The 24,957-nt window shown below is 45.4% G+C and overlaps 1 protein-coding gene and 1 long non-coding RNA gene across 3 annotated transcripts; one reads left to right on the top strand and one right to left on the bottom strand.

The window, feature by feature from the left end:
* The first annotated feature begins 241 nt into the window (after positions 1 to 241).
* Positions 242 to 23,284, top strand: tspan31 (tetraspanin 31). Of its 2 annotated transcripts, XM_038786635.1 has the most exons (6): positions 242 to 420; positions 4,914 to 5,081; positions 6,764 to 6,844; positions 18,030 to 18,170; positions 19,292 to 19,399; positions 19,966 to 23,284. In XM_038786635.1, the coding sequence occupies exons 1-6, from the start codon at positions 358 to 360 to the stop codon at positions 20,038 to 20,040; spliced, it is 636 nt and encodes a 211-aa protein (XP_038642563.1). In that variant the 5' UTR covers positions 242 to 357; the 3' UTR covers positions 20,041 to 23,284. The 2 variants fall into 2 exon arrangements, with proteins under 2 accessions (XP_038642563.1, XP_038642564.1); XM_038786636.1 differs by lacking the exon at positions 19,292 to 19,399.
* LOC119958229 lies at positions 2,902 to 18,034 on the bottom strand. The gene is made up of 2 exons (XR_005458981.1): positions 17,942 to 18,034; positions 2,902 to 5,332 (listed from the first exon to the last, which is right to left on the bottom strand). It is a non-coding gene; the product is annotated as an uncharacterized LOC119958229 (long non-coding RNA).
* Positions 23,285 to 24,957: the final 1,673 nt, after the last annotated feature.

The raw sequence follows: 24,957 nt of genomic DNA, 5'->3' as shown, positions 1-24,957 counted from the left end.
CGATGTTGACAGGATTTTATGGTCGGACTGCAGCTTGATTGACAGTCGGGACAACCAATGGGTAAGCGGCTTTTTGGCAGGTCCCACCAGGTATCGAGTCGTCATCACAAGAGGCTGACCAATCAGCGAAGGAACATTGATTAGGCGGGGACAAAGCCCAGGTTTATTCGGTGCCGGTGATTGACAGCGGGATCGGCCAATGGAAGGTTGGAAGGACTGTCACGGGGCGTACTGGGGCACCAATGAGCTGCGAGGGGTGGGGCCGTGACTGCGTCGTGGATGACGGTGGAAGTGGGGTGTGAGGGAGAGTGCTGGCTGGCTGAGGGGAAGGAGGAATAGATCCGGGCGGCAGTCAGGATGGTTTGCGGCGGCTTCACCTGTTCCAAGAATGCACTCATCGCTTTAAATGTGGTGTACATAGTAAGTGGAGCGGCTACTGGGGCCCGGCGCGATCTCTGAGGCGGCTCCTGTACCGAACAATCCCGGCCCGGGACCTGGAGCATGCGCAGCAGCCCTCCCTCCCCAAACTCAATGAGGGGCAGCAACAAGACAGAGGATCCTGGAGGACAGCTCAGACCATTCAGCCCGTCCTGTCCGTGCTCGCTCTCTGGAAGAGCAGCATACCTCTTCCGCTTTCTTCTTCCTCGTAGCCCTGCTTTTAATGCAATTCCCTATGAATATTGACTCTCAGACTGTACAGTCCAGGTTTTTTAAAACATTGACCTCGTGTTGCCATTGGGTTCTTTTGTCACTCACCTTAAATGAGTGTCCTCTGGTTCTTGACCGATGTGCCAATGAGAATGGTTTCTCCCTCCACACATCCATGCTGGCTTTCCTTGATTGAAGCACATTTGTCCAAGCGGCTGCTAATTTTGTTCCGGATTATTGTTTCTAAAAGCTTTCGGGTTGCTGAGTTAATCTTCTCGCCCTCTCTTGAACATTACAATTATCTGATCATCTGGCACTTTTTTCGCCCCCCCCCCCCCCCCCCCCCCCCCCGGGCCCCGTCCAAGGGGGATTGGCGAATAGCCAGGACCTTGCTATTTCTATTGTTACTTCCCTTTATATCCTTGGATGTATCTGTTACAATCCCTCGGATGTATCTGTTACACTACCTCCTGTTACATTTATGTAGCACATATATTAGAGCCATTCAGCTCCTTTAAAATGTTGTAATTGTTGTAATGTAGGGATCAATCAGTGTAACCAATGGCTTGATTTTCTAATATCTGGGTCAGTGCTTCTCTTGATGCATTGGGTATTTATGGTTTGTGGAGATGATAAAGAATGCAGATTTTCTGTGCATTTAATTTGCAACTCTGAAAGTTAACCTGAAGCCTTATCTGCTGACAGCCTGCATATTTCAAAGGTCAGGGACTGTCCTGAAGCAGTAAAACACTGAAGCCTGCATCTTTTGACAGTTCAGGAAGTTTATTCAGCGAGGAGCTAACTGAAGGTAGCTTGCCAGTTCTGTCCCTGCTCTGTGCTGAATTGGCTCATCTCCACTGAGGTCGTGGTAGGAGTGCTGCAATTGACCTCTGCCCATGGGTTAGGAAGGGAAAAATCAGTTTGCTGATCACTATCCAGTGACCCCTGCTTTGAAAGTTCAGATGTGGATACCAGCTTATCTGTGATGTTTGGTGTGATCAAATAGCTTACAGTCACTGTAATAGCACCATGGTAATTTGGCAGCAGCGAACACTGAAAGAGCATTTTTTTTCCTATTCTTTAATGGGAAAGTGGGCATTTATTGCCCATCCCTAACTTCCCTTTAACTGAGTCCATTTTATTTGAGAAAGCATTTTTGAGTCAACCACATTGCTGTGGGTCTGGAGTCACTTGTAGGCCAGACCAGGTAAGGACAGCAGATTTCCTTCCCTAAAGGACGTGAGTGAACCAGATAGGTCTTTATGACAATTGGCAGTGATCAACATTAGACTTTAATTCTAAATTATTTTTTTTAAAATTGCATTCCAATTTCATCACCTGCCATGGTGAGATTTGAACCCAAAGCATTAGGTTGCTCATCAACCGTCAATACCACACCACTGCCGTAAAGTGGTATGTTTGGAGGATCAAAGATTATAGTTACATACCTTCAGTAAAATGATTCCTACTTTCAGTGATGCTAAAAAATAGTGTGTGAATTGTTCATGGTAGATCTGTTTGGCCTTCAGGCCCAACTGTGCAGTCGACAGCACCTCATCCTAAATTGAACTTTAGCTTTCAAACTGCATTCTGAATGTGGTACTTTGCAGTCTGTGTTTAAAATAGAAAAGGTAAAATAGCTGGTAAACTGAGCTCTGTTCTTGCATTCTGTTATTTGGATGCTATGATGGTCCAAACCATCCTCTGCCCATTATAGTTACTTTCAATTTATTTGGATGGTTAGGTCAAATCTTGCTTCAAATCTTTGCAATTCCGATAGTGAAAGCATAATGTTGTTGGTCACAATCTATTGGATGCTTGGTTCCATTGCAGCTTTTCTTTTCCCCCCTGGGGGATGGAGGGAAATTGGAAGACTTGGCCAGGGAAGGACACTTTCCTTTCTCTGTTCGGAATTGTGGAATTAAATGATATTCCACGATCTGTGTGTTTTTGTTTCCAAATTAAAAGTTCTGTACCCATGGAGAAGCTCCGGTGGCTGTTAAGATCTTGGTGTGAAATGAAAAGATTCAAGAGGTGTCAGTTGGTAGGGCGGAACGGTGGTGCAGTGGTTAGCACTGCTGCCTCACGGCGCTGAGGACCCGGGTTCAATTCCGGCCCCGGGCCACTGTTCGTGTGGAATTTGCGCGTTCTCCCTGTGTCTGCGTGGGTCTCACTCCCACAGCCCAAAAAGATGTGCAGGGTAGGTGGATTGGCCACGCTAAATTGCCCCTTAAATGGAAAAAAAGAATTGGATACTCTAAAAGGTGTCATTTTATTATTGGCGGTATAGAATCACTGAACATTTTGCCTAACTTTGTGTTGTCCTTGCGTCCTCTCTCTCCAGAGAAAGCTGTAGAATAATACAGCTGACTGCTTCCACTTCACATCAAGCAGGTGCATAATTGTGTGAAAAAGACATATGACTCGACAAAATAATAATGTCTCTGTGCTGGACATTTTATGTCATTCTTTTGAATTGTGGAATTATATTCAAAGATTTGTACCTGTGCTGTTTTTGAGCCATGGGTTCTATACCAATGGAGAAGATTTGTGGCTGTTGCATATTTGAAGGCAAAGAAGGACTTATCATGGTGCAAATTGTTACATTGGCATTAGTGTGCAAAAAGAAGCACTTTGATAACAACATGACCCTGCTGTGATGTCTCTATAAAGAGCAATATCTTTGAATGCTCCCAGACCTGCCTGAAGTCCGGTGAATAATTTGTAACCGCAAACCAGCATTCAGGTGGCCTTAAATAAAAACTCAGCAGGTCTGACAGCATCTGTCGAGAGAAACAGAATTAACATTTCTGATCTAAATGATCTTTCTACAGTTGGCCTTATTGCATTGAAAGAGCATCAAAACTTAAACAACCATCCAGGCTTCTTACTTACTGAAAATAGACTTCATTCAGTCATGGTAACAAACTACTTGCATTTTCACAACCCCTTTAAGATCGAAACCATCCCAAGGCACTTGAGGGATGTAGCTTGACAAAAATGCTAGAGGGGAGAAGTGGTGGTGTTTTTTTTTAAGTGGGATTAGTTCAAGAAGGAAATTCCAGATTGCAGGGCCCAAGCGACTGGAGGTACAACCACCAATTGCGAGATGGAAGGAGGGAAAGTGATAAGCCAATTAGAGGTGTAAAGAGTGTGGGGCCTGGAGAGGGTGACGGAGGGGAGGAGGCTTTAGTCTATAAGATGATTTATGCACTCGGATGAGAATTTTAAATTGGAGGCTGTGGAGAAGTAGGAATCGATCAAAATCAGCAAGGGCAGATTGACAGCTGCAGATGTATTGTGAACAGAGGGCAGGTGAAGGCAGATGGGTTGGAAGGTGGCAGGGTGGTGAGGGGTACAGTGATCTTGTCTGTGATAAAACCATGGGAGTTGTGACCACTGGAGACAGCAAAGCCAAGGGGGTGGAATTAAATGTGGATAGGAGAGTTTCTACATATGGAGAGAGGCTTTGCAAAAAAAAAAATCAAAATGACGGAAGATCTAATTAGCAATGAATTATTATATTTAAGATGGATCTCGAACATGTTAAAGCAACTCTAAGATTGATTAAATTTGAATGTTATCTAACTACTTGTGAGGCATTAACCTTTGCCTGCTTAATTTATGCAAGATGGTGATCTTTGGTATTTGTACCTATTTAGCCACGTGGATGACATAATGACGGGAGCAAAGGGTAATATTTGTGTCATACAACTACAGTCTGGAATTGTACAGAGCCTTTAGCATCAACATCCCAAGGAGTCTTGCAGGTATCGGAGAAATGAGCACGGTTGATTGAAAAGGTTTTGAAAAGAACTTCTGATGCTACCACGCATGACAAAATAGAACACAATGCAATTAAATATGAACAGGATCAGGGGAGACCTCCTTTAGTCCCTCAATTTGAACAGAATAATACAGATCAAGAAAATCTCTGATTCAATTACTGCTTCTGTGCTGAGTTGTTGGTGGTTGGAGGTACCATTACTGGCCTTAGTGCCTTGCATTAGCGACTTCTTACAGCCCAGTGACTCCTGCTGAAAAGTGTTGTGTAGATGTGTGATGAGAATGCACCAGTTGTCAAACTCTGCCCTCCTTTTGTTTGTCTACCTAACCAGTGACTACACTGCAAAATGTTAGTCGTGGTTATAAAATGCTTTGGGAAATCTTGAGGCATTTGTTCTCTTTTAAACATGCCGTACTATTCCAGAATAATGTGAATGGCCAATGTATGGACATGACCTTTATTCCTGTTTCTCTTGCAGCTTGTTGGACTGTTACTTATCGGAGTAGCAGCATGGGGCAAAAGCTACGGCATTGTTTCCAGTATAAACATCATTGGTGGAGTCATTGCTGTGGGAGTCTTCCTGCTTCTTATTGCTGTTGTCGGACTTATTGGAGCAGTCAGTCACCATCAGGTCATGCTGTTCTTTGTATCCTTTCACTGATTTCATTGGTCTTCTAAAAGCAAATGGAGTATGGCTTTTGTAAGCTATTCTTCTGTTTGTAACCAATTGGGTTGATGTCCCACTCCTAGGTCTTCGATACCACTGTGAAAATGCCCACTAGAAGGTTAGTAAAAATGACCCTTGTTGATTCGCTGACCTGGGTGGAAATGCCTGGCCTTTGCTCACTACTTCCCACGGAGCCTAGGCTACGATTAGGATCTTAATCTTTTCGGTTTCTGTGGAAAAATAAAAATACAGCCATATTCCTTTAAAGGATAACGGAAAAGAATCATACTGAAGCTTGCTTTAAACCTTCTGGCCAAAAATACCCAGAGTTGTATTTGCATTGAAAGTCAGGCTCATTATTCTGACACCAGTAATCCCGAGCTCAATGATGGGAGCAGCCTCAGGGACTGCAGCGGTTCAAGAAGGCAGCTCACCACCACCTCCTGAAGGGCAACTAGGAATGGGCAATAAATGCCCTAACCAGCGATGCCCACATCCTGTAAATGATTTTTTTTAAAAAGCCTTTGTGAATGACATACTATATGAATAAACTGAGAAGCAACCATTGTGTTCCTTAAGCCCTTGTCAAAGGCATCCTCTTTGTCAAAAGATAGAGTAGCACTGTTACTTCACAGCTCCAGGGTCTCAGGTTCAATTCCCAGCTTGGGTCAATGTCTGTGTGAAGTCTGCATGTTCTCCCTGTGTCTGCGTGGGTTTCCTCCGGGTGCTCTGGTTTCCTCCCACAAGTCCCGAAAGATGTGCCGTGAGGTGAATTGGACATTCTGAATTCTCCCTCTGTGTACCCGAACAGGCGCCGGAATGTGGCGACCAGGGGCTTGTCACAGTAACTTCATTGCGGTGTTAATGTAAGCCTACTTGTGACAATAAAGATTATTATTATGCCCTGGAACAGAGCATGTTACTGATGCTATGGCTGCCATTGTTAGGATTTTGGTGAAGTGCAGTGTGAAGAGATGGATGAAACATTCACGTTGTACATGGTCCCCTTCCAAACCAGCAGGAGAGTATTTCTCCCTGCACCGATTGGAATAGTTTCAGATGATTTTATGCATGCTGGCACAATACTCAAAGTAAACTTGTTGAATACAATTTTTTCCTATAAAGTATTGATACAATTACACTAAAACCTGCTGATATAACAGCACCTATGTTAATTATGGGGATATGTTCAAGGAACCAGATTACCAAATGAAATGCATGAGCAGATATTAAATAGCCTGTGGTATAACAGAAACTTTTTCTTTTAAACAGACAAAGGGAAGGACCCTGAGATGTACCAGTGTCACTGGAAGTCTGTAATAAATTGGGGCAGTACCAATCCAGTTATTGAGGTGGGATGGAGGAGCTTTAGTGTGTTTCTTCAGAAGTTTAAGGCACAATGTTGGCACACAGTAATTAAAGCCTTTGCTCTGCATTTAATCTGTTCTCTGTCTTACCTGAGAGCATTTTATGTGGAGACAAAGTGAAAACAATAGACAAGCGTTCATGAGCTGAAAATGTCACCCAAAGAAAATATTTGAATGGAGCTTTGAGAGACCTTTACAAATACATTATTCATTCCAATGATAGTTTTTTTCACCAGTGATTTTTATTTCCATTAATTTCCCCTCCTTCTTTCCTTGACTTTGCTTTCACTCCAGTACATGGTTATTTTATTCCTGGTCTTTGTGATTCAGTTTGGAGTCTCCTGCTCGTGCCTAGCTCTGAACCGCAGTCAACAGGTACCTTTTGCTACATGTCACTACAACTGTGTTGTGTTGTGGTTGCCCTTTGAGGAAGGACAATACCGTCGAACCCTGTTGCAAACAGCAAGTCCAGACATCAATCTCTTTGAGCCGACTGCTCATCTTAGATGCAGTGATCTATTTCCTACTTTATAAAAACTGTTTTAAACACATGGTGTGTTTTGCATTATCCTCGGCACAATTATGGCAGAAGGTTACCAACCTTCCTCTCTCCACAGATGCTGCCTGACTTGCTAAGTGTTTCCAGCATTTTCTGTTTTTAGAGAGTCCAAGATGTTTTCTGACCCTTTCAATTATACTTTCCCGCCTGCATTTACTACAGGATGGGTCTAAGTTCACACCCCACACACTACAGTCTACTTTGGCATAGAATTTGCCAATAGGGCCATTTAACCCTCCCCACTCTGAACATCCAGAAACTAAGTTCTGCTCTTGTCCTATTGACCTGCGTCAGTAGGAGTCACTGGGAGGTATCAGGAACAAGGAAACCCCTTTCTAATCCAGTGGCAGAGACCAGTTGTAGCACCTAACTTGAGACATGCAAGGGGGTCATTCGGAGACCTTCCCTAGTCTTTGTCACTCAGGACTGAGTGATACAAATTTGAACTAAGATGCAACTCGCTGATTATATAATGAAAATGTGAAATTACTATTGCTTACTTCAGATTAATATCTCAATTTATGTAATAGCATTAGATCTTGCACCTAATCCGCCAAATTTTACTAACTTGATATTTGAAAATTCAAACTGTGCCTCTCTGCAGGCAGGCTTATTTCATGATAAATCACTAAGATTGTAATTTTGGTTAACTAAATATTTAATTCATCTTTACTTGTTACAGGTATTCAAGGAAATAAAGATGGATTCCTCTTGAGGCTATAAGTGATCAGATCAGTAAAACTAGCTGACATAATGTAATCACAGCAAATCCCATTTTGTGTTGGCAATTATTTATTTCACAATTAAACTAGGTCATAATACTCATTTGGAGAGCCGGTGCAGACATGATGGGGCTAAATGGTCTCCTACTTCGTCATTACAGATCTGTACTAATTGAAGGTTAAGCCCCTCTAGCATGCCACTGCATCCAAATGTGTTTTGTTTTTATTTAAATGCTCCTTCAATTATGTGAACCTCTTTAACATGCTCTCCTTGTAACCTTTTTTGCACACATCCCAAAGACAGTCATAAAAGATTTACTGTCAGAACAGAGGCACTTGCCATTGGACAAGTTTGAGTAGATTTGACTCCTTTTGACTGTGACCTGAGCTACACTTGCCATAGCTGCAGCTGTTACTCACTTGTGCGGAAAACAATTTTAAAAAAAAAGTCAGATGTGGGGAGACTGCTGAAAAGCTGATCAGAGTTGGAACTGCTTATTTTAAAGGTGGGAAATTAGCAGAGCTATCCATTCGCCGCGACTGAAGAAAGGATCCTGTGTGTTAAACAGTTTATTTTTCATCTATAGGACTGAAGTTGGAATCTAACCCAGACAGATGGGGACCATGGCCTCTTTTTAAAAAAAATTTATTAATGGGAGAGAAGCACGTGCCAGTCTCTATTTGGCACACGGGGAGTGGATTCTTTTTAAACCAGGGTGACATTGTATATGGTTTGTTTTTTTGTGGTGTGGATTAACAGAAGACTATTTGCCAGAGCACTGGGAGAATTCTGTCCTTCAATTAGTACAGATCTGTAATGATGAAGTAGGAGACCATTCAGCCCCATCATGTCTGCACCGGCTCTCCAAATGAGTATTATGACCTAGTGCCATTCCCCTGTACCCTTGCACATTGTTTCTATTCAAATAATCATTTAATGTCCTCTCCAGTTCCTTGATTGAACCTGCCTCCACCACACTTCCAGACAGTGCATTCCAAACCCGAACCATTCGTTGTGTGAAAAAAGTCTCTCATCACATTTGTTGCCTTTGGAAATAGCTATAAATCTGTGCCCTCTCGTTCTCAATCCTTTTACGAGTGGGAACAGTTCCTCCCTATCCACTCTGTCCAGCCCCTTCATGGATTTGAACATCTCTATCAAATCTTCTCTTAGCCTTCACCTCGCCAAGGAGAACAGTCCCAATTTCAGTTATTAAGATGGATTGGAGAAGTTTTTCATCCTGGGAGCCATTTTTGTAAACCTCTCCTGTATTCTCTCCAATGCGTTCACATCCTTCCTAAAGTGTGGTGCCCTGAACGATACACCATAAGAACTAGGAACAGAAGGAAGCTGTTTGGCCTCTCGAGCCTGCTCCACCATTCAATTGGATCATGATGATCCGACATTCCTCACGTCCACTTTCCTGCCCTTTCCCCGTAACATTTGATTCCCTTACCGATCAGGAATCTGTCTATCTCAGCCTTAAGTATACACACGGACTCTGCACCCACAGCTCCAAAGACTCAACCCTCTGAGAGAAGAAATTCCTCCTTATCTCTGTCTTAAATTGGCTCCCCTTTATTCTGAGACTCTGCCCTCTGGTCATAAACTCTCCCATGAGGGGGAACAGCCTCTCAGCAATTACCGTCAAGCCCCTGAGGAATCCTCTTAAGTTTCAATCAGATCACCTCTCATTCTTCCAAATTCCAATGTGTGGAGTCCAACCTGTTTAACCGTTGCTCATTAGACAATCCCTCCACACCTGGGATCATCCCAGTGAACCTTCTCCGATGAAATACTATCTTTCCTTAATTAAGGGGACCAAAACTGCTCACAGTATTCCAGATGTGGGGCAGGATCTCTGGTCCCCCAGTCGCATGTTTCTCGGCCGCATGCCATTCGCTGGCGGGCGGGATTCTATCCCCTGCTGCTTGTCAATGGGATTTCCCATTGAAACCACCCCACGCCGCCAGGAAAAGTGAATCGCAATGACTGGAGAATTCCGGCCGTTGTCTCACCAGTACCTTGTACAGTTGCAGCAAGACTTCCCAGCTCTTGTACTCCAACCCCTTGAAATAAGGACCAACATTCCATTAGCCTCCCTGATTACCTGCTGCCCGTGTGTGCCAGCTTTCAGCATTTTGTGCACAAATCCCCCCCGCGGCCCTTTGTGTTGCAGCTTTTCTCCATTTAAATAATACTCTGCTCTTTTGTTCTCTCTTCCAAAATGAACAACTTCATATTTTTCCACATTAAACTCCCTTTGCCACCTTTTTGCCCACTTATTTAACCTATCAATATCTCTTTGCAAACTGTTTGTATCCCTCTCGCAACTTGCCTTTCTACCTATTTTTGTGTTGTTTGAAAATTTGGCTACAGTACATTCACTTCCTTCCTCCAAGTCATTAATATAAATTGTAAACAGTTGTGGTCCCAGCACTGATCCCTGTGGAATCCCTACTGGTTACAGGTCACCAACCTGAAAAAGAACCCCTTATCCCCATTCACTGTTTCCAGTCCATGGCAATATATTACCTCCAACACCATGGGCTCTTGCGACTAAACCTTTTGTGAGGTATCTTGTCGAATGCCTTTGGGAAGTCAAATACAACCCATCTACTGGTTCCTCTCTATCCACTTTAGTTGAGACTTCCTCAAAAGAATCAAATAAATGAGTCAGACACTATTTCCCTTTCATGAAGCCATGCTGACTTTGCTTGATTGAGGATGTCTAACTGAGGTCTAATCAGTGTCTTATACAAGTTCAGCATAACCTCTGTGTTCTTGTACTCTGCCCCTATTAATAAAAGCCAGAGTACTAGCTCCGTTACTAACTACTACTCTCCATCTGTCCACGCACCTTTAATGAATTATGCAGATAAACACCCAGGTCTCTCTGCTCCTGCACACCCTTTAGAGTTGTACCTCTTATTTTATATTGTCTCTCCATCTACCTACCAAAATAAATCAGCTCGCACTTCTCCACATTGAACTTCATCTGCCACCAACTTGTCTAAATCTTTTTGAAGTTCTGCCCTGTCCACTTCACAGTCTACAATATTTCCAAGTTTTGTGTCCTTTGCAAATTTTGAATGCACACCAAAATCTAGATCATTAATATATATCAGGAGATAGCATGGTAGCGCAGTGGGTTAGCCCTGTTGCCTCACGGCATCGAGGTCCCAGGTTCGATCCCAGCCCTGGGTCACTGTCCGTGTGGAGTTTGCACATTCTCCCCGTGTCTGCGTGGGTTTCCTCCGGGTGCCGCCCTCAAAAATATAAAGATAATCAGAGTTTGTGCTCAGCAATAACCAACATGGGGCCTCACGGTAGCATGGTGGTTAGCATCAATGCTTCACAGCTCCAGGGTCCCAGGTTCGATTCCCGGCTGGGTCACTGTCTGTGTGGAGTCTGCACGTCCTCCCTGTGTGTGCGTGGGTTTCCTCCGGGTGCTCCGGTTTCCTCCCACAGTCCAAAGATGTGCGGGTTAGGTGGATTGGCCATGCTAAATTGCCCGTAGTTTAAGGTTAATGGGGAGATTGTTGGGTTACGGGTATACGGGTTACGTGGGTTTAAGTAGGGTGATCATTGCTCGGCACAACATCGAGGGCCGAAGGGCCTGTTCTGTGCTGTACTGTTCTATGTTCTATGTTCTATTCTAACATTCCCATACAAACGGGAGGGTGGCACAGTGCCGCAGTGGTTAGCACTGCTGCCTCACGGCACTGAGGTCCCAGGTTCAATCCCGGCCCTGGGTCACTGTCCGTGTGGAGTTTGCACCTTCTCCCCGTGTTTACGTGGGTTTTGCTCCCACACCCCAAAGATGTGCAGGGTAGGTGGATTGGCCATGCTAAATTGCCCCTTAATTGGAAAAAATGAATTGGGTACTCTAAATTTCTAAAAAAAAAAAACAAACAAAAAAATTAATATATATCAGGAAAAGCAAGGGTCCCGACTTCTGGGGAACACCACTACAAACCTTCCTCCAGCTTGAAAAATATCCATGGCTCTCTGCTTCCTATTACTCAGCCAATTCTCTATCCATGTTCCTACCATCTCTTTTATTCCATGAGCTATGACTTTTCTCAAATCCGTTGTGTGGCATTGTAGCCATCAAATGCCTTTTGGAAGTCCGTGTAAACCACATCAACATCATTGCTCTCATCGATTCTTTCAGTTACCTCTTCAAAAAAACTCCAGCAGGTTGGTTAAACACAATTTTCCCTTTAGAAATCCATGCTGGCTCTTCCTAGTCAACCCACATTTTCCATGTGACTACTATTTCTATCCTTTTTTTTTCAATTAAGGGGCAATTTAGAGTGGCCAATCCACCTACATCTTTGGGTTGGGGGGGTGAAACCCACGCAGACACGGAGAATGTGCAAACTCCACACGGACAGTGACCCGGAGCCGGGATCGAACCTGGGACCTCGGCGCCATGAGGCAGCAATGCTAACCACTATGCCACATGTCGCCCTATATTTCTATCCTGACATTGTTTCTAGAAGCTCCCCCACCACTAAAGTTAAACTGACTGCTCTGAAATTGTTGCACTTATGCTTTCAACCATTTTTGAACAAGGGCAAAATGTTTGCAGTTCTCCAGTCCTTTGGCACCTCCCCTGAGTCTAGGGAAGACCAAACTGTTATGGCCAGTGTCCCCGTAATTTCCACTGTCAGCTCCTTCAATATCCTTGGATGCATCCAGTCCTAAGTCTTGTCAACTTTCAGTACCAACACTCTATCCAACACTTGCTCCTCATCAATTTTGCACCCTTCTAGTGACGGACTTTCCTCCCCTGTTGCCATGTCCTGGGTAGCATCTACCTTCTTGGTATAGACAGATGCAAATTATTCATTTAACACCTCGCCACATCCCCTGCCTCCATGTGTAAATCTCCTTTTGGTCCCTAATGGGCTTGACTTCACCTTTTTTTTTTTATAAATGTTTTTTTATTGAGTTTTCAGATTTTATATATGACAAATTACAAGTTATTAGAGAGAGAGAAAAAAAAAGGAAAACACAAAAATTTAACATGAATATTTACAGGTAAGCATCTTCATAACAATAATTGTGGCCGCCCCCTTTAGCCAGCATACATATTTTACATTCCCCAATATGGCCGAGGCACATGTTTATAGGCATTTATTTATAGTTTGGTTTTGGGCCTTGGCTTGCCATCAAACCCCCATACCGAGCCCGGCTACCTTCCCCCGATTCCCGTCCATTTTCCCCTGGTTCTTGGCCACCCGACTATTCTTCCTCATGTACGTTGGCCACAAACAGGTCCCGGAACAGTTGCATGAATGGCTCCCACGTTCTGTGGAAGCCGTCGTCCGACCCTCGGATGGCGAATTTGATTTTCTCCATTTGGAGAGATTCCGAGAGGTCGGACAGCCAGTCTGCAGCTCTGGGTGGTGCTGCTGACCGCCAGCCAAACAGGATTCTACGGCGGGCAATCAGGGAGGCAAAGGCAAGGGCGTCCGCCCTCCTCCCCAGGAATAGATCTGGCTGGTCTGAAACCCCGAAGACCGCCACTATCGGGCATGGCTCCACCCTCACCCCCACCACTTTGGACATAGCCTCGAAGAAGGCTGTCCAGTACTCCACAAGTCTGGGGCAAGACCAGAACATGTGGGCGTGGTTGGCCGGGCCTCTTTGGCACCGCTCACATTTGTCCTCCACCTCCGGGAAGAACCTACTCATACGGTTTCTCGTTAAGTGGGCTCTATGTACCACTTTTAGTTGCGTCAGGCTGAGCCTTGCGCACGTGATGGTGGAGTTGACCCTATGCAGTGCTTCGCTCCAGAGTCCCCACCCTATCTCCATCCCCAGGTCGTCCTCCCATTTCCTTCTTGTTGCGTCCAGTACGGTGTCGTCCCTATCTACCAGTTGGTCATACATGTCACTACAGTTCCCTTTCTCTAGGATACTTGCGTCCAGTAGGTCTTCCAGTAGTGTCTGTCGTGGCGGTTGTGGGTACGTCCTTGTCTCCTTTCGTAGGAAGTTTTTGAGCTGCAGGTACCGTAACTCGTTCCCCCCAGCTAGCTGAAATTTCTCTGTCAGTTCGTCCAGTGTTGCGATCCTGTCGTCCGTGTATAGGTCCCTGACTGTCAGTGTCCCCCCGTCCTGCCTCCACCTTTTGAAGGTGGCGTCAGTCAGTGCTGGTTTGAACCTATGGTTGTTGCAGATGGGAGCCTTGTCTGACATTTTGTACAGGCCAAATTGCTGCCGCAGTTGGTTCCAGGATTGGAGGGTGGCCGTCACCACTGGGCTGCTGGAGTGTTTTTTGGGTGGGGATGGGAGTGCTGCCGTGGCGAGGGCCCGGAGGGAGGTTCCCATGCAGGAGGCCTCCTCCGCACGCACCCACTCGGCTTCTGGCTCCTGGATCCATCCCCTTACTCGCTCGGCTGTTGCCGCCCAGTGGTAGAATTGTAGATTCGGGAGGGCTAGCCCCCCCCCTGGATTTTGTTTTTTGTATGACCTTCTTTGGGATCCTAGCATTTTTACCCCCCCATACGAACGCCATGATATGTTTGTCCAGCGCTTTGAAAAAGGCCTTGGGGATGTAGATCGGAATGGATCTAAACAGGAAAAGGAACCTGGGCAGTATGTTCATTTTGATCGTCTGAACTCTCCCCGCGAGGGAGAGCGGGAGTGTGTTCCATCTTTGCAGGTCCTTTTTAACTTCCTCCGTCAGGCTGGTGAGGTTCCATTTGTGGATCCCTTTCCAGTCATGGGCTATTTGGATCCCCAGGTAGCGGAATTTATTTCGGGCTTGTTTGAACGGCAGCCCCTTTAGTGCTGCCCCCCCCCCCCTTGCGGGTGTACTGGGAAGATCTCACTTTTGCTCATGTTGAGTTTGTAGCCCGAGAAGGCTCCAAACTCTTTCAGGAGCGCTATGATTCCGTCCATGCTGCTTTGTGGGTCCGAGATATAGAGGAGCAGATCATCCGCATAGAGTGAGACTCTGTGCTCTCTACCTCCCCTTCGGATCCCCCTCCAATTTTTTGCTGCCCTGAGCGCGATTGCTAGCGGTTCGATTGCTAGTGCGAACAGCAGCGGGGACAGTGGGCATCCTTGTCTAGTGCCCCTGTGCAGCTGGAAGTATTGGGAGTTGGTATTGTTGGTCCGTACACTCGCCATGGGAGCGTTGTATAGGAGCTTTACCCAAGCGGTGAACCCTGTTCCAAGCCCGAACCGCTCCAGTACCTCTATGAGGTATTTCCATTCGACTCTGTCGAAGGCCTTTTCTGCGTCCAGGGAGACGATCACCTCTTGTGTTCTCTTCCCGGAGGGGGTCATTATCACGTTCAGCAGGCGCCTGATGTTCGCGGTAAGCTGTCTACCTTTGACGAAGCCCGTCTGGTCCTCTGTGACCACCTCAGGTACACAGTCTTCTAGCCTTTTGGCTAGGATTTTGGCCAGTATTTTGGCGTCTGCGTTCAGCAGAGATATGGGTCTGTATGACCCACATTCCGTTGGGTCTTTGTCTTTCTTAGGTATCAGCGAGATTGAGGCCTGTGCTAACGTGGGTGGCAGTGTGCCCCTAGCTAGCGAGTCTGTGAACATCTCCCGCAGGTGCGGGGCCAGCGCTGTCGCGAATTTTTTGTAGAAGTCCGCCGGGAATCCGTCCGGTCCCGGCGCCTTCCCCGTCTGCATGGAGCTAATGCTCTCCATGATCTCTCCCAGTGCTAGTGGTGCTTCCAGATCCCGTTTTCTGCCCTCTCCCACGACTGGTATGTCCAGTCCATCAAGAAACTGGTTCATCCCAGCCTTCCCCGTTGGGGGCTCCGAGGTGTACAGCTCTTGGTAGAAGGCCTTGAAGGTTTTGTTAATCCTCTCTGGTTCTGTTTCCCACGTGCCTCTGGTACCTCTGATTTGCGCAATTTCCCTGCTGGCTGCCTGCTTTCTCAGCTGGTGTGCCAACAGGCGGCTGGCTTTGTCTCCGTGTTCGTACAGGGTCCCGCGTGCCTGGCGGAGTTGGTGCACTGCTTTCCTGGTGGAGAGCAGGTCAAAGTTCCTTTGTAATTCTTTTCTCTCCGCCAGGAGCTCTACGGTCGGGGCCTCGGAGTATTTACGGTCTACCTCCAGTATGGAGTCGACCAGCTTCTGCCTAGCCGCCCTTTCCTCCCTATCTCTTTGCGCTTTGTAGGCAATGATTTCCCCTCTTAGTACGGCCGTAAGCGCTTCCCAGAACGTGGAGGATGAGACCTTGACTTCACCTTTTAACACCCGTTTATTACTTCTATGCCTATAGAAGACTTCCGGATTCCCCTTTTATGTTGGCTGCCATTGTTTTCTTATAATCCCTCTTTGCTTCTCTTATTTGCTTTTCCCTTCTGAATGTTCTGTATTCCTCTTGGTTCTTAATTGTATTTTCTACCATGCACCTGTCGTAAGCACATTTTTTCTTCTTGATTTCTATCTCCTTTTTCATCCAGGGAGCTTTGAATTGGTATGCCCTAACCTTTCCTTGTGAGGGAATATATTGTGACTTTACCCAAACCATTTCATTTTTGAAGGTAGCCCATTGTTCAGCAATGGGTTTTCCCACAACCTTTGTTTCCAGTCTATCCAGCCCAGCTTTGTCCTTGCTCCATTTGAAGTCTGTTCTTCCCCCAGTTAATTATTCTTACTCTGGATCATCCATTGTCCCTTTTTATCGTCATCCTAAACCTTAAGATACAATAATCACTGTCTCCTAAATGTTCCCCCACTGACACCTGGCCCACCTAATTTCCAAGAACCAGGTCCAGCAATTCCTCCTTTCTTGTTGAACTGGACACATATTGCTGCACAAAATTCTCCTGAACACAAGCTCGGAACACTTCCCCTCTCCTCCCTTTACCCAAATATAGATTGGGGCAGAGGTAGAGTAATTTAAGTTCCTTGTAATGATTACGCCTCTGTAAACCTCCCTGCTGATTTGTTCCTCTACATCTGTTCCACTGGTTGGAGATCTGTAGACCACACCGAGCAATGTGATTGCACCCTTTTTGTTCCTTGGCTCCAGCCAAATTGTTTGTCCCTGAACCCTCTGGGACATCCTCTTTCTCCAGCATGGCAATGCACTCCTTAACCAGAACTGCCACCCTCCTCCTTTCCTATCTTTTCTGAACACCTTGGCCGGGATTCTCCGAGCCTCCACGGCGAAATTGCGCTTGGCGCGGGGGGGGGGGGGGAGAGAATGGCCTCAGACCCGCGTTCGGGTCCGACGCCGCACCCGCGATTCTCCAGGGACTGGAGAATCGCCACCAATTGCGCGCGGTCAAGGGCCATTGAAAGAGGCCCCCGCGCTGATTCTCCGCCGACAACTGGCCGAGTTCCCGCCGGCGTGGTTCACTCATGGTTCATCCGGCGGGAGCTCGGAGTGGCGGCTGTGGACTCATTCCACGGCTGCCCTGATGGGGGGAGGGCGGGGGGGATCTGTCACCGGGGGGGGGGGGCCCTCCAGGACGCCCAGGCTCGCGATCGGGGGCCACTGATTGGCGGGCGTGCACGCTCTCGGTGGGGGGGGTCCGCCATGTTGCACGCATGCACGGACCTGCAGCCGGAAGTACAGGCCCCGTATTGGCAGCCGGAGCTGCGAGGAGCATTCCGGGGCCCTACTAGCCCCCGGCAAAACAGTGAATCCAGGAAGGTCCAGAGTGATTCTCGCCCATTTTCTCGCGGGCGTGGGAACACAGCCCCATTATTAGAGAATTCCGCCCCTTGTTCCCAGGAATATTTAACACCCAGTCCTGCCCTTCCCTGAGCCAGGTCTCTGTTATCGCCACATCATCATAATTCCACATGGTAATGGGACCGTTAAAGTTCGCCTGAATGTTAAGGCATTAAATCAAGATCCATCCTTATCAGAAATTAACACCTTCAACACTGTAGCATGTCTTCAATCCTGCATTGACATGAAAGTCGAGATTAATGGACTCAAACTCTCAGACTGAGACCCAGAGATAAAGCACTTCCTCTCTCTTGCTCTGCCCTCCTGATCTTCCAGTCTGAATCGGTGCTTGAAATTGAGCAGATGTTAGTGCTGCAAATTATCAAAACCACACCACTCCCAGAATGAGTTTCCACAAAAAGCTAACTGAGCATTGGGGAAAAGAACTCCATCACTGCAAACACACTGGTCTTGAACTCAAGTCCAAACTTTACAGCCAACCTCATTGACAATCCATTCCACTCACTTGGAATGCTGCTTCAGGACCATATGGTAAACTTCATTGGACGTTGGTGTGTTGTGAGACATTGATTTTTCATTTTCTTATTGTTTAGGAGCATCTGCTGAAGTTGACCTGGAACAGAATGTCAAATACAACCAGACAAGATCTAGAAAACCAGCTGGATTGCTGTGGATTTATGAATGATACCGAGAATATTGCCATCTACACATCTGATTATTCATTATGTAAAGCTGTGAGTATTTTTTTTCTTGTAGGATTATTGATGTTATATCAAGGCATGCAGTCAGCAAAGTAAGTTCCCTGGACAACAATAAATGGTAATATTTAGTATGTGCTTGCTCCATAGACGTACCAGGAAATGGACCTTTATTGCACCCCACCAATCTATTTGTGGTCAGAAATATGATATTGGGCTCCTATTCCTCCAATTGAGTCTTTATTTGAAATTACCTGTGTAGAAATTTGGGAATGATTATAGGTTTAAGACTGATTTCACTTGTGATGCTGGTGGTGGAAAGTGGGGTAGGCGAGGGAAGATTAGAAAGATCAATCATCCTCTACTATCCTTTTGACAATATGCACTGGTGGCCTGGGTGCATATGTTGAATCACATGAACAAAAAGAGCGCATTAAAGTTCCCCAAATCTTCCCCCGCACCAACGTTAAAATCGGCTTTTCTATGAAACTCAGCACAGTGGTTAGCACTGTTAGCATATCATAAAATTTACAGTGCAGAAGGAGGCCATTCAACCCATCGAGTCTGCACCGGCCCTTGGAAAGAGCACCCTACCCAAGCCCACACCTCCACCCTATCTCCGTAACCCAACCTTTTTGGACACTTAAGGGCAATTTATCATGGCCAATCCACCTAACCTGCACATCTTTGAACTGTGGGAGGAAACCAGAACACCCGGAGGAAACCCACGCAGACACAGGGAGAATGTGCAGACTCCGCACAGACACCAGGGTCCCAGGTTCGATTCCCGGCTTGGGTCACTGTCTGTGCGGAGTCTGCATGTTCTCCCCGTGTGTGCGTGGGTTTCCTCCGGGAGCTCTGGTTTCCTCCCACAAGTGAAAGACGTGCTTGTTAGGTGGATTGTACATTCTGAATTCTCCCTCTGTGACCCGAACAGGTGCAGGAATGTGGCGACTGGGGGATTTTCACAGTAACTTCATTGCAGTGTTAATGTAAGTCTACTTGTGACACAAATAAAGATTATTATCATCTGTGAAGGGGCTGGAAACCAAATATAATTGATGCAAAAAAGATTGTAATCTTTCTTGCCTGGTGAAAATGTTTTAAGTTTGCCTTCCAAATACTGTGCATCTACTTTGCATTTTCTTTTTTGACAGCCCTGCAAATCAACTGTTTGTAAAATCTGTGGCAATGTCATGTTAACACATTCTGGCCAGGCTCTGAGGATCCTGGGTGGAGTGGGACTTTTCTTCAGCTTTACTGAGGTGAGGTTTGTTGTGTTGTGTTGTAAAGTAACAATGGATTTGCCTCTTGCCAATTATCTTGTGGAGGTATAGTTTTAAAAGTAAAAATTGGTTTCTCATTCATGTGAGCAATCACGGTTCTTTGGATGTGAAATCCTGATGTTCACGGATGCCACATGGGGCTACCAACAATCCAATCTTTGGCTATTTTAATTTTTCCTCCGTAGTCTTACTGGATATTTCTAAAAAAATAAATGGAGACTCTGGAAAATTTGGTTGACATTAGGTGCCACTCAACCCACAAAAGAGTGGGGATGACCCAGACCTTGGAGCAAGTGAAATATCAGCCAAACCATGAGCAAAGCCATTGTTTGCTCTCTAAAGTTTGGTATGATCTGAACCTATTGATCAGGTTATTGCCAAATCATTGCTCTGGAATATCCATTGCTCTTGGTGTATGCTCTCTCCGATATTCTTATGTCAATATTGTGAATTTTTTTACGTACATGTTACGTAATGTATTGGGGCGGGGTAGAAAAATCATGTAGGTATACTAATTTTCATTTGTTCTTTTTTTCCTCCCCCAGATCCTTGGAGTTTGGCTAGCTATGAGATTTAGGAACCAGAAGGACCCTCGAGCAAACCCGAGTGCCTTTTTGTAGAACCCTCCCCTTTCTCTGCACTCTCATGACCGTTGCATCCTCTAGCTGCTAGTCAAAAATTATCTTTCCCAGGGATTATTTTCATCAAAGCTCACATGGATACGGAAGGCAGAAGAAGAATGTCCACTTTCCTTCTCTAATGCATGATGGGATGGAGCAAATTGGCCAAACTGCATGAATTATTGTGATGCCACAGCTGATGAGACTCTGTGACGTTTGGGCTGTACTAATTGAATGCTCCATCCTTGATGTGAAGCCCCTGGTTATGTGGCTATATTTGAGTGTAAGAACCAGAACTTGAAAAATGTGTGCAAAGTCTTAATTTTTAAAAATTAGTCCGGAGCTTGCTGTTTCATGACATACAGTTAGGTATGCCAGACTAATAATGCATCATTACAGCTACTATTAATGTTCAGCCAGTTTTTAGGCTTGTTAATGGAGGGGAATTGAAGAGAGCAGGAGAGAAACTTCCTTTTAAATAAAGGTTTTAATTGATTGCAAGAGCCTTTTTATTAAACAGAACTTTTATAAGGAATAGTTGTCACAATCATAAGTTTAAACGTGATGGTAACTTTAAATTTTAAATTTGTGACAGGGGAATTGGTAGGAACAGCCATACTGATTTCAAATTTACAACACGTGCAGCTTCAGTGCCACTGCTACTGTGTGGCTGTGGAAATGAAGGTATTAGCTCAATTCCTACTTGTAGGTCAAAGCAGAAGCTAACTTCCTACCATATCCATGTACACTCTGGTTGGTGCTTCACTAGAGGTATGACTAATGTTCTGGCGAGCCCTGGGAGTTGCACTTCTCTGCTAACTTGCCTGTGAGATAGCTGCAAGTTATAGCACCACTCGATCTGGCAACTGCAAGTCAGCAGAATGCCTTTGAATTGAGGGAGGGAAAGAGAATAAATGTCAAGAGTTAAATGAAAAGCTTTTTTTCAAGTCCTGGTTCAGACCCAATGGCTCATGTCCATTTTCAACTGTCTAGCTTCAGTGTTTATAGTTATGCTGGTACCACTGAAATGTGACGAATCCCAATAGTTCCAGATTGTTGTCATTCTTCCTAATTGTTTAAGGGAGTATTCTCGTGATGTTTTGATTTTATCAAAGTTGAGGCTACACTGCCTTCTCCTTGCTGTTGTATCGAGCTATGTTCCACACAACTAGAATGCAAGGAAGATGGAGGAATGTCTTTTCTCAAGCTATGAACAAACTGCAGCATTAGTATTATAAAGACCCTACACTGTAAGTAATTGAGCAAATAAACGTGACCATCCAATCCAAAACCCTGGCTGGGAAATGTCTGATGCATTCACCTCTCTTCACATGAGCCACCAAATTGTATGGACGTAGTATTCATACACAACTAGATAAATGCAGTCAAACTGCTGAATCGGAAGCCCTTCAATTAACGTCGGTCTGCTTTAATTTTCTTTTCCACCGAGCTGTTGTGGAAAGGAGGTAAATCAGGAGTGAAGTTTTCGTATTTTGGATATTGATAGCTCACTTGTTCATGCAAAAATAACCTTGGCCCTGAGGTTCATCAGTGAAAAGGCAGCTCAGTAGTTTGACTTTTGCTAACTACACAATGAAAGTATTGCAGGATGTGATCTTCAGCTGTGTGCCCACATATCGCCAACCTAAACACACCTGTTTGTGAGAATTCATTGCCACCATGAGGAGAGGGATGAATCAATGCATGTATCTGAATTGGTTATAACAGGAATTGCATAGGGAACTCCACTGCAGGCTGGATCCATGCAAGGATTAGTGGTATAAAAAATTGTGCTAATTAGGTGGACTCGAGTCCAGATTGTTAATAGGTAATTTAGAAACCTCCCAGTTGACTTTTTAACCAACATATTTAATATTTTGTTAATGGTGTGGAAGAATGAATGTCAAATACTCCTTTAATTTTGTGTATTTTATACCTACATATATATATATTATATAATGACCATTACAGAAATGTATTGGTTGTGTTACTGAACCAGTAATCTTAACTTGGACTAATAATATCACCATAGTAGATATGAGAACCTGAATTCATTTTTTTTTTATAAACAAAAGTCTCAAAGAGCTTGATCCTTTGCTGAATATTCATTACGGTAATTTGTATTTTTTTAAGGTTGTGTTTTTTGCCACAAGTGATACTGCCTTTGAGGGAAGTGGTGTTTGCTCGAGACTCAAAGTTACACATTGTAAATCTCTTCCCCAACCACCCACCCACCCACCCACCCACCCACCCACCCAAATCCAGCTCCATTATCCTTTTGAAATATTTGTGTGACTGGGGCAAATTTTCATTGCATTTTGTGAAGGGAATATACTGGATGAGACTGGCTTTTTTTTGGCACTCAGGCTCCAGTGCAGGGACATGTAGACATGGAGAGAATCCAGCAGAGGGCACAAGAGATGTGGTCTTACATTGGCAATGAGTTAGGTTAGTGGATTTGGAAAGCATATAATTTGGTTGACATTTGTGGAAGCCCTCCTGTGGCGTGGGTTGGCGATTGCCAACTTTAGTAGTTTAGGTGGACTCTTGTTGGTACACCCAAGTGTGTGCAAAAGCTTGATGGTGGTTCTGGAAGTGTGGACAGGGTCAAATGAGTGATGTTGTGCCTCAGTAGCTGCACGCTTTTGACCTATCAGCTAGAAGCAAGGAATGTGGCAGCACTGCTGCCTGACAGCACCAGGTTCAATTCCAACCTTGGGAGACTGTATGGAGTTTGCACACTCCATGTGTGTTTCCTTGCACAGTCCAAAGATGTGCAGGTGAGGTGGATTGGCTATGCTAAAATTGCTCCTTGGTGTCCAAAGGTTAGGTGGGGTTATAGAAATAGGGTGGGGGTGCGAGCCTGGGTAGGGTGCGAGCCTGGGTAGGGTGCTCTTGCAGTGGGTTGGTGCAGGCTTGATGGGCTGAATGGCCTTCTGCACTGTAGGAATTCTATGAATTAGTGGGACGTCTCTGGCAGTGTTTGACCTGTGTTTTAGGATGACAACTGGTTGCTAAGAATTTATATTGGTACCAATAACTTGTTCAGAAAGACACTTGATTTGAGGGACAGTCCTTGTGTTAAGCCTTGGTACATTCTGATCAATGAAAGGTTTGGCTGTAATCTATTCCTACATAATCTGGATTTCAGGTGTAGACCAACACATTACATTAAAATGTTTTATTGTATTAAAAAAAAGTGAAAACAAAACCTGCAATAAATGCTTCACTAATTCATGAATGATATTACTTTTTCTTGTCAATACTTTGTAGCCAAACATCAGGGGGTAAGGAAGAGGCATCATCACTATGCAATATGTTAGAAGCACAAATGGAGGTTCCACCATTCCTTACCTCAGTTGTTATTATAACAAAGTGAAAAGCGTAAAGGACTCTTCTGCTTTGGAGGTTCCCCATTCATCTTGGTAAAGGTTTAAGGGGTATAGCTATCAACCCATATTGCACCAGAATACAGGATGATTCTATTGTGATTTTCTTTTCCCCAAGGGGGCAGGGTGCAAGTTCTACCAATCACTGGTAACTGTGTAGGAAGTGGATGCTCAATGTTCAGTCTCAGCACTTCAAAAGGGAAATTGCAAAACCATGACATCATAACCCAACAAAATTTTCCAAAGGGGGTTTACCTGGACATTTTGATTACTGGATCGTTGGGACCGCAAACATATGAAAAACCCACAGATGTGCTTCGACGCGACGGGGGTCAGGCTATGCAGAGAAAAGTGTGTATTTCATGCCCAGGAAGTAGTCTACCTCTGTTATGGAGTGGACCATTATGGGTTGCACCCAGTTGACGACAAAGCAGGCATCTGTACCAAAAGGACTCGATGGAATTCTGGGGTTGATAAATTATGGGAAATTCACCCCAAATCTGGCGACTGTTGGTTCTGTTGCTCCGTTAGATCGCTGTTAAAGGGCCAGAGATGGTTTTGGTACCCACCACAACATGCTGCTTTCCCCGAGGTAAAGCGACAACGCTCATCCTCGTGACCGTTGACATATTTTGACCTGAAGACACTTTTGCTGACTTGCGATACTTCACCATATGGCATTGGAGTTGCTCTAGCCCACAGGATGGACAGAGCGGCCCATCGCATCTACCTCCTGAACCTTGCAGCGGTGGAAAGGAACTATACCCAGATAGAGGATTTGGCCGTAGCTTTTGCGGTAAAGCGATTCCAGCAGTTCACGTATGGTCATGGTTCTTATGGACCACAAAGCCTGACTGGGTTTGTTCAGGAGGACATGGCGATCCCACCTGTGGCATTGGCACGGATCCTGCATTGGCCATTACATTTGGCGGCACACAAATATCCTGGAGCACAGATAAGAAGCAAAGATCCCCCACATGGATGCCCTCAGCTGACTCCCATTACAAACCAGGCCGCTGATGCCCACTTCCACAGACCTAAGTGATAGTGGCTTATGGACACTTCGCCTGTTGCGGTGGCCCGAGTCAATCGCATTGTGCTGTATGGAGCTCAAACATCGGGTGCTCCTGGATGACCTGAAGGCGTTCATTATGAAAGTGGCAGCACTCAGCATGGAGGATGGTATTTATGTGGGGTAGTGGTAGCGCCAGAAAAAGGATGTGGGGCCATTCTGAAGGACCTTCACAACGGCCACCCAGGGAGGGGGGGTCTCAAAGATGAAGATGATGGTCCGCACTGGTCTGGTGGCCTGGCAAAACTGTGGGGTGCCAAGAGCACCAGAAGCTGCTGCCAGCAGCACCCCGCCATCCCGGGGAGTGGCCGGGCTGGCCATGTTCACGGTTACACATAGATGTCGCGGGCCTGTTCAAGGCTCAATGTTTCTGCTCATAGTGGATGCCCACTTGAAGTGGTTAGATGTCCACCGCATAACAATGACTATGTCGCAGGCCACGGTCAAAAAGCTCCG

Source organism: Scyliorhinus canicula, chromosome 28 (genome assembly GCF_902713615.1).
Source record: "Scyliorhinus canicula chromosome 28, sScyCan1.1, whole genome shotgun sequence".
In the NCBI taxonomy this organism is placed as follows: domain Eukaryota; kingdom Metazoa; phylum Chordata; class Chondrichthyes; order Carcharhiniformes; family Scyliorhinidae; genus Scyliorhinus; species Scyliorhinus canicula.
The sequence above is the reverse complement of the archived record's forward strand: the minus strand, read 5'-3'. Positions and strand labels throughout refer to the sequence as shown.

Coding starts and splice junctions, on each gene's coding strand:
- tspan31 (XM_038786635.1), top strand. CDS start 358: ATGGTTTGCGGCGGCTTCACCTGTTCCAAGAATGCACTCATCGCTTTA. Junction 421..4,913: donor CTTTAAATGTGGTGTACATA/GTAAGTGGAGCG, acceptor TTTCTCTTGCAG/CTTGTTGGACTGTTACTTAT. Junction 5,082..6,763: donor ATCAGGTCATGCTGTTCTTT/GTATCCTTTCAC, acceptor CTTTCACTCCAG/TACATGGTTATTTTATTCCT.